The sequence below is a fragment of the Oncorhynchus masou genome, unplaced genomic scaffold, assembly GCF_036934945.1.
Source record: "Oncorhynchus masou masou isolate Uvic2021 unplaced genomic scaffold, UVic_Omas_1.1 unplaced_scaffold_1024, whole genome shotgun sequence".
NCBI lineage: Eukaryota > Metazoa > Chordata > Actinopteri > Salmoniformes > Salmonidae > Oncorhynchus > Oncorhynchus masou.
Window position 1 is genome coordinate 101,375 of NW_026999929.1, and position 9,930 is coordinate 111,304.

The 9,930-nt window shown below is 40.9% G+C and overlaps 1 protein-coding gene across 1 annotated transcript; it reads left to right on the plus strand.

The window, feature by feature from the left end:
* The first annotated feature begins 1,295 nt into the window (after positions 1-1,295).
* Positions 1,296-9,569, plus strand: LOC135528715 (zinc finger protein 883-like). The gene is made up of 2 exons (XM_064957809.1): positions 1,296-1,835; positions 5,560-9,569. Exons 1-2 carry the CDS (start codon positions 1,505-1,507, stop codon positions 7,116-7,118), a joined length of 1,890 nt encoding a protein of 629 aa, XP_064813881.1. The 5' UTR covers positions 1,296-1,504; the 3' UTR covers positions 7,119-9,569.
* Positions 9,570-9,930: the final 361 nt, after the last annotated feature.

Sequence of the window (9,930 nt, forward strand, 5' to 3'; positions counted from 1 at the left end):
TATTTACATGATGCATAGGAAGTGTAGTGTAGTGTTAAAAAAAAATATATTTCTGTATATATGAATTAACTAGTTAAATCCTGTTTCTAGACTATTAGTTACAATGTGTAACCATTGATGTCCCAGGACCAAGATTGGTAAACACTGTTAAAGTGTATAATTGTAATACATACATGCAGACACGGCGTCATTCAAAGACAGGAATTTGATCACCTCAAAGACATTCATACCTAAACTGCACATTAATTTGCCAAGGTAGAGTACATGATCAGTGAATATATTAAATGTACAGTCTACAATGTGGGGATCTCATGCATGGTAATAACTACATGTATATTTGACTTGAATCCTTGGCAAAACATAATATTATATTCTACTCAATCCATAGGCTTCATTAATGTCATTCAGGCTGTTTTGAAGTTGATACAACTGGCTATGATAGTTGAGGTTCATAGCTAGGTTCTGAACTAATATGTATACCAAACATTTGGGTCCATACACAGATCGACAGCTAGCTACATATCCATGGACATACAGGGATTTTAATCATCCACTGCACAGTCATCCACTGCACAATAACACACGTCATTTCATCTATCTGCATGGCAAATACAAATTTGTACATTCAATTTGCAGTAAATTATTCAGCCAGCTAGATTCTACACATCCACTTTTTCACAAAACGACCGCCTGGTTTGTGGGTTGTTTAAGGTGTCCCTAAAACAACCAGAATGACAATTTCAAACTCATGTCACAACACCTATAAAACTAGCCCAGCTAGCTGGCTAAATCACGATTTACGTAAATTAACTATGATTTAAAAAAAAGCATAATCGTTTGTCTCTCCATTAACTAACATTCCTGTCAACTGTACATGTTTTTTGCATGATTCATTATGACGTTAAAATCCCTTACATTTGCTTCCATCCTAGTATTTCTGTCCGCCACCTTTGCTGAAGAAAGTCCAACAGCCACGTGTGCAGCAGCAGCCTGCCCCGGGCCGTGTGCGGAACGGATAGGAAGTTTAAGATGTGATGGAACGGTTCACGAAAAAAAGAAATCACATAAAAATATATTGACTGATATTGATTTATTTAGGGGGGGATAATTAATATTTTAGCACTAGCGTCGTCTCTGATTCCTACCCTTTAACTTTTTGTCTGAAAATTAAATAACATCTGACTCAACTGCGTTACCCACTCCAGTCAGCAGATGGCGGTCTGGGAATTTATGGTTATGCTGTTGGTGTGACGTATAATCTAGTGGACGGAACGCTTTTTTCATCAGCAGCAACAGTGAGTCAGACACCTCGGTTGCTTGCTAGACAAACTAGCCGAACCAAAATAGCTCTTTCGACGCTTTCGTGTATATTAGACACTGTGTTTTAAACCCATTTCTATCGTCTAGTTAGTTATCCGATTTAATTTCATATTTACGGTGTTGTTGTTATTATTCAGCTAGCGGGGTGGTTCAGTTAGCATTAGCCTAGCTAACATCCCCGACCATGCGGTCACTAAGCTACTCTCCTTCTAATGAAGAGAAGGATATCACAGTAAAACAAGAAGTAGGGAGTGGGGCCTCTGCTGTGAAAGAAGAGGAGGACGCGTTCACAGTGAAAGAGGATGGTGTTACAGTGAAAGGAGAGGATGTAGTTTATGGCGTGAAAGAGGAGGGGGAGGAGATGACTGTTACATCGAAAAAGGAGGAGGAGGGAGAAGAGGAGGAACCTGGATATCTGGGCCCGGTTTCCCAAACGCATCGTGAGGCATCCAATGGTTCTAACGAAGAATTTAGCCTTAAGATGGTTTTGAAAAACCGTTCCCCGATTAACACTAGTAAGTACTGTCTTGACAACAGAGGCACAAACTCTGCAGTTGAACTGATGTTTGGTGTTAAGGCGGAAATCTGCAATTGCTTCATCCATATGTGACTTTTAAATTATTTATTTACAGCCATTGATTCTTGAAGAATATAACACCTGCCTCATGATCTGAATTCAAATGTTGTACCCCATCAGAAACAATGTAAATCAACACTGTATAGCAGTTAAGAACAAATTCTTCTTTTCAATAAAGGACTAGGAACAGTGGGTTAATTGCCTGTTCAGGGGCAGAACGACAGATTTGTACCTTGTCAGCTTGGGGATGTGAACTTGCAACCGGTTACTAGTCCAACGCTCTAACCACTAGGCTACCCTGCTGCCTCAACATGGTTAAAACTATAATGTTGATATCATGGATGTTCAGTCCTTGCATCCATAGGTCTGTCTTTAGTTACATTTATCCAAACCCATAATGATTTTATTACCAAAATAGTGGTGGAATAACAGATTTGTTATTGTTTGAACTGCAGATTGCTGGGTTGTGTGGGGTTTTTAAACAGCAAACAAAATGGCTGCCCAGAGACTTGGTTAACAGCTGAGGGATGGGGGAATGAGAAGTGTCACCACTCTCAAATTCATAGAGAACGATATTGTAGAAACCTTAACCCAACACCTAGCGACCTCGTCAAGAAGTTCAGACATCTTGGCTAACAGTTATAAGGTGTTGACTTGACAGTCACTGGACCCAGGTTTGAGTTCAGCTCGGGGCCTCACCCTGAATTCACTACACTATGAATACAAGAACTGGCCATCCATGAGATCATAATGATAATTTAACCAGGTGTCTAGGACAAACAGTGGGGCAAAAAAGTATTTAGTCAGCCACCAATACTTATTTTCCACCATAATTTGCAAATCAATTCATTAAAAATCCTACAATGTGATTTTCTGGATTTTTTTTTCTCTCATTTTGTCTGTCACAGTTGAAGTGTTCCTATGATGAAAATTACAGGCCTCTCATCTTTTTAAGTGGGAGAACTTGCACAATTGGTGGCTGACTAAATACTTTTTTGCCCCACAGTATGTCATGCAACAACAACCAAAGTGCTTCTTCGTTCATTACAGGTATATTTGTTGTTAGGTGAAGTTGTGGGCCAATTTGGCAAACAGTGTACAAACCCTCATTGTCAGGTTGATGGAAAAGCCAAAAAGCATTTTACTGGTTGAAGTGTTTTTTTGATTTGCGATGATGACACAAACATTATATTAAGCAGGACATTCAAACGATCCTTACAATTAAAATCCAAAGTGGTGTGAAATGCACTCATAAGCAACCTGGAAATGGAGGTTACTCCCCTGAGTTTTCCCTCATTCACATTCAGAATACATTGTGAAAAACTAAAATCTTTGCTCACCATTTTTGCTCCTGGCAGATATACTACATCCATAACTAGTGGTTTCCTCATTAGGATATATACTACATCTATAACTAGTGGTTTCCTCATTAGGAGATATACTACATCCTAATACCTGCAGCAAATGCCTCTACCCCGTCTTCTGGCTGGGCAGAGTACTTTAGGATTTTAGTTACTGAGGTGTAACAAGGGCCGAGCCGTGCGGCCCTACCAACCCTTCTATTTCTTCGTAATGGCCCTTCGCGTGAGTTGGGTTTGTTCCTTCGTTCACGTTGTCACTCCCTTATTTTCCGGTCTCGTATGAGGTCTTGGATAGATATACTCCTATTTAAATATTCTGAGTGTTATGGATTCCTCCTATATTTCCTTACCTTCAAGTTTCTTTACCTCTGTATATATCAATACCTAATAACTTCTTCTATTGGTTATTATGCTCGTCAGCTAGTAGTCACTTGGAAACTAGTATTGGTATATATTTTGACTCTCATAAAAATATATTATTGTCCACACAATGATTTTTATTTTATTTTACTAGGCAAGTCATTTAAGAACAAATTCTTATTTTCAATGATGGCCTAGGAACAGTGGGTTAACTGCCTGTTCAGGGGCAGAACGACTGATTTGTATCTTGTCAACACGGGGATTCGAACTTGCATCCTTTCGGTTACTAACCACTAGGCTACCCTGCCGCCCCAAATATTCTTTAGTGCAATCACTTTAACCTATAACCAGTGTCACTTTAATGCTCTTCGTTAATCTGGCCTAGTTGTCAAAGTTTCAAGCATTTATTAAAGTCACTCTGTTTTTTGTCTTATACACATTATTACAATTCAATGGTTATACAGTTTCCCAATACATCAATAATGCTCAATCAATCCTTAGTGCTTTAAGCTATGCCAGATAATATTGTAAAACTTTAAATGCGTTAACACTTCTAACAATATTGACTAAATAGCAAAAATAGTTCAATTACCTTAAATGCTCAGCCCCTTGGTCACTTTCCTGTAATTGGTATTCTCACAGCACTAACACTAGATTCCGAATTCCAATATCTTAATACACTTCCAACTCTGTGTATGGACTCAATATATTGTAACCGGTACTTGGCTGTGTCCTTGTATTGATAATCACATCTGTACTTGATGTCTCACTGTTTGACTGCCGCTTTGTCTGTGATCAAGAGGTGTCAAGACCCCTGTGTTTCAAATATTGTTCTAGTCTAACAAAAACGCGTATAGTACAATAGTAAATTTGCCTATGATGATTCTCCATATTAAGTCTGTCTCATATGTCAGTGATTATCATGCCTCTCTTATGATCTCTGTTCTCTTTATATACCTTTTTCAGGGGAAGTTTGCAAGTTTCTGGAGCTGTGGCTAAACCACACTTTCACACTGACACTGCCCTGCTGCTTGCACCGGCCGCTTACACGGACTGTAGATTGCTTACACTGAGTGCTTACTCGGGGACTGTAGATTGCTTACACTGAGTGCTGACTCGGGACTGTAGATTGCTTACACTGAGTGCTTTCTCAGGGACTGTAGATTGCTTACACTGAGTGCTGACTCGGGGACTGTAGATTGCTTACACTACTGAGTGCTTACACTGGGACAGTAGATTGCTTATTATGTCATCTTAGACCTGTGTCTAAATGGAAGCTTTTTATTCTAAATCTAGGTCATGCACTACTAACTCCCATTCTGCTGCTTCCGTGTTACTGTTGGCTGATTCTAATTAATGATACCAGCTGGTTGTTTCTACCACTTGAGGCGGCGTAGGTGGCATGTCAAGTGTCAGCTGGGAGAAGTCTATGATAGGTATCTCCCCTGCTTCCCCCTGTTGTCCAGTTTCTGCAGGTGTGGTCCATGGTTCCATGAGGTCCCGTGAATGCCCTGTGTTGCTGTCCCCATTGCTTGATGGAGTGAACAGATTCTTTTCATCTGTTGTCACACCAGATATACGACATCCATAACTAGTGGTTTCCTCATTAGCATGGAGGAGTTTATGCAATCAAATTGCCCTTGTGCCGCAATTTTAGAAAACACAAAGGGGGCCTGTATTGTAGACCAAAGGTCTTCTACCACACTGCTTAAGAGTTTCAACAACATGAATAACTTATTTCTAGTCTACAGTCTTACATGTTACTACTAATGTGTAAACAAGACAAAATATGACTTCTTGCTAATTTTAAGACAATCATTTTAACATTCATTACAGACATCAATTGTTGTACAACATCATGGCTATGCTGTTGGCATCAACTTTTACACTGGATTACCGCTGTTGTGGGCCTTTAATCATCTGACTTTGTTGTTCACACAGGAGAGAGACGTGACTATCGTGGATCCTCTGGGGAGCCTCAACAACCTCATGATGCTGAGGAGACAGAGAAGAGTCTCTCCAGATCAGAACACCTCAATAAACACCCGCAGAGACCCACAGGGAAGAGAACTCACTGCTGCTCTGACTGTGGGAAGAGATTCACATCATCAGGCATTAAAATTCATCAGAGAACACACACAGGAGAGAAATCTTATGGCTGTGGTCAATGTTGGAGGAGTTTTACAACATTAATCTCTCTGAAAGTACACCAGAGAACACACACAAGAGAGAAACGTTATAGCTGTGATCATTGTGGGAGGAGTTTTGTTTATGCTTGCCATCTGACTCAACACCAGAGAACACACACAGGAGAGAAATCTTATAGCTGTGATCAATGTGGGAAGAGATTTGCTACACCTGGCCACCTGACTCTACACCAGAGAACACACACAGGAGAGAATCCGTATCGCTGTGATGAATGTGGGAAGAGATTTGCTACATCTGGCCACCTGACTATTCACCAGAGAACACACACAGCAGAGAAACCTTATAACTGTGGTCAATGTGGGAGGAGTTTTCGTCGATCTGGAGATCTGACAGTGCACAAGAGAATACACACAGGAGAGAAACTTTATAGCTGTGATCAATGTGGGAAGAGATTTGCTACATCTGGCAACCTGACTCTACACCAGAGAACACACACAGGAGAGAAACCTTATAGCTGTGATCAATGTGGGAAGAGTTTTACTTCATCTGGCAATCTGACTCAACACCAAAGAACACACACAGGAGAGAAATCTTATAGCTGTGATCAATGTGGGAAGAGATTTAATCAGTCACACAGCCTGATATACCACCAGAGAATACACACAGGAGAGAAACCTTATAGCTGTGATCAGTGTGGGAAGAGATTTAATCAGTCACACAGCCTAATATACCACCAGAGAATACACACAGGAGAGAAACCTTATAGCTGTGATCAATGTGGGAGGAGTTTTAGTCGATCTGGAGATCTGACAGTGCACAAGAGAGTACACACAGGAGAGAAACCTTATAGCTGTGATCAATGTGGGAAGAGTTTTGTTCAAACTTGCCATCTGACTCAACACCGGAGAACACACACAGGAGAGAAACCTTATAGCTGTGATCAATGTGGGAAGAGATTTGCTACACCTGGCCACCTGACTCTACACCAGAGAACACACACAGGAGAGAATCCGTATAGCTGTGATCAATGTGGGAAGAGATTTGCTACATCTGGCCACCTGACTCTACACCAGAGAACACACTCAGGAGAGAAACCTTATAGCTGTGGTCAATGTGGGAAGAGATTTGCTTCATCTGGCAACCTGACTCGACACCAGAGAACACACACAGGAGAGAAACCTTTTTGCTGTGGTCAATGTGGGAGGAGTTTTAGTCGATCTGGAGATCTGACAGTGCACAAGAGAATACACACAGGAGAGAAACCTTATAGCTGTGATCAATGTGGGAAGAGTTTTGTTCAATCTGGCCATCTGACTCAACACCAGAGAACACACAGGATTGAAATCCCATAGCTGTGACCAGAGATAATCTGATTAAAGATCAAATATTAGAAAATACATACAAGAAGTAGTTGTTTCATGATTTCAATTAATTTATGTCACAATGTAGAATTTTTTTTAACATTGTAGTAAGAGTATTGTAATGATTTCACAATGTGGAAGCCTAAACGTGTGCCCACTTATGAATTGATATCAACATGTTATGGATATTAGAGTACTATTTATGTGATTTAACAAAAATTAACTAACAAAAAAAGAGATTGGATCAAATCAAATTTATTTATAAAGCCCTTCTTATATCAGCTGATATCTCAAAGTGCTGTACAGAAACCCAGCCTAAAACCCCATACAGCAAGCAATGCAGGTGTAGAAGCACGGTGGCTTGGAAAAACTCCCTAGAAAGGCCAAAACCTAGGAAGAAACCTAGAGAAGAACAAGGCTATGGGAGGTGGCCAGCCCTTTTCTGGCTGTGCCGGGTGGAGATTATAAGAACATGGCCAAGATGTTCATAAATGACCAGCATGGTCAAATAATAATAATCACAGTAGTTGTCGAGGGAGCAACAGATCAACACCTCAGGAGTAAATGTCAGTTGGCTTTTCATAGCCGATCATTAAGAGTATCTCTTCCATTCCTGCTGTCTCGAGAGAGTTGAAAACAGCAGGTTTGGGACAGGCAGCACATCCGGTGAACAGGTCAGGGTTCCATAGCCACAGGCAGAACAGTTGAAACTGGAGCAGCAACACGGCGAGGTGGACTGGGGACAGCAAGGAGTCATCGTCTCATGTAGTCCTGAGGCCTGGTCCTAGGGCTCAGGTCCTCCGAGAGTGAGAAAGAAAGAATTAGAGAGAGCATACTTAAATTCACACAGGACACCGGATAAGACAGGAGAAGTACTCCAGATGTATCAAACTGACCGTAGCCCCCTGACACATAAACTACTGCAGCATAAATACTGGAGGCTGAGACAGAAGCTCCGCAGTGAGGTGGAAAGTTATTACGGATATCGCAGGAGTTTCCTCTTGAAATCAGATATGTCCGTGGTAAGGAAAACTTGGTTGCTGATTATCTCTGGGGTGGGCAGTCAAAAAGATTTGTGTTTTGCGTTGAGCCAGTGTGTTTATTTGGAGTTTTATCTCTTATTCTTTTCCGTATTGAAACTGCACTGTTGGTTAGGGGCTCATAAGGAAGCATTTCACTGTTGTATTCGGTGCATGTGACTAATACAATTTGATCTGAGTTTTGTTTGGGCTCGTTCCAAGAGGACGAGAGTTCTAGAAGCTAGTGAGTTGTAGGATTCTATAGAAAGAAAAAGGAGAAAAAAATAACATGATTGTTTATTATTATTTAGGAATAGGTGTTTTTCTTGTTTTTAATTGTTGACAGCCAGTAGACACCATGTTTATATTGGTGAAGGTGAAGCATTGTAGTTGATTATAATGTGAAATGGAAGTTGTTTTCTGTTGGTGGTGAGCAAATGTGTCCAACAAAGATATAGGATATGTTTGTTGTCTTAAGAGGGAAGGTGATACAGGCTTTGGTTTTTCCATTTATGTTTTGAGGTTGGACTTTAGCACGTCTATCTCGTTAGCACGTAGGACGCACTGATTGGCGTCACCTCGTTAGTCAGTATGTGTTACACCTGTGCTGGCTTGTCCATCTCGTTAGTGAGAAGGTTTTTCACCTGAGCTGGTCCAGGTTCAATTTAAGAGTGTCTGGCCCAGTGCTCTTGGTAGATGTGACAAATCAACACCTTTAGTTGCACCACCGTTTTGGTTTGCTTCCTGTTTTTAAGTTTGTTGTGGGTTTTTCTTTTGTTTGCCTCTTCTTGGGCAGATTTAGTGGGTCTCATGGTGGGTGTCTTTTAGGTCCCAGTTGTTGTTACTAGTCAACTTTCAGTGAACACTGAGAGCAAAACTTCAACATTATGTTATTGTACTTTTATTGTATCAAATGGTTGTTTTATGCAACAGAATAGAGGGTTCTTAGAACTATTGTGTCTGTGTTCTACTGAGGGTGGGCCTCTGGGAGAAAACACTGACAGGAGATTTACAATGTCTTTTGGGTGATTAAAACCTAAAGAGACAGTACTCCAGATTATGAGTTAATGTTTCTGTTCTATATGTCACCAGGGAGAGATGACCCCAGGGCCAGACCCTGGTTTCTACACAGAGTACTGTTTTTACAGCAGATACTGTCTGCTGAGAATTATAAGTATCTTTCGTACAAATCTTAACCTTGTGACCCGTTCTATACATCTGTTGTTGGTCATGTAGGTTGAAAGGGGTGTATCTTAGCTATAAAAGACCTTTGTACTTTTGTCTCGTGGCTCTCAACGAATCATCTGGGGGTGATTTGTTGACCAGCCAATATTATTGTAGAGCACTCAATCGATTCACTTTATATGTGTGTGTTGTATTGACCTGCTCCCTTAAGTGAATAAACATTTAGTTTAAAAATAAATCTGACTTGTGATAATTTCTTTAATATCAAATGAGAATCTTGACTTGGTGACCGCTTTTGACGACCTGGGTAAATCGTCCTCAAGGGATCCCTCAAACTTGGAATCTCATGGAGACCACACTTCGGGAACGGAGCAGATGGACCCACCGAGATTCTATACACCTAGTTGTTTTTTAAAGTGAGTTTTTAGAAAATCCTTGTAGGCTCTGAGTGTGTATTCCTATGTGAGGGGGCACCTTGGAGGTGTAAACAGGGCCGAGTCAGGATCTGAGTGTGTACTCCTGTGTGAGGGTGTAAACAGGGCCCAGTCAGGAGGCTCGGAGTGTGTATTCCTATGCGAGGGGGCACCTTGGAGGCTTAA

Bases quoted from the DNA above. Each gene is read 5' to 3' on its own strand.
- LOC135528715 (XM_064957809.1), top strand. From the start codon at position 1,505: ATGCGGTCACTAAGCTACTCTCCTTCTAATGAAGAGAAGGATATCACA. The intron at 1,836-5,559 runs GTAAGTACTGTC...TTGTTCACACAG, and splicing joins CCGTTCCCCGATTAACACTA to GAGAGAGACGTGACTATCGT.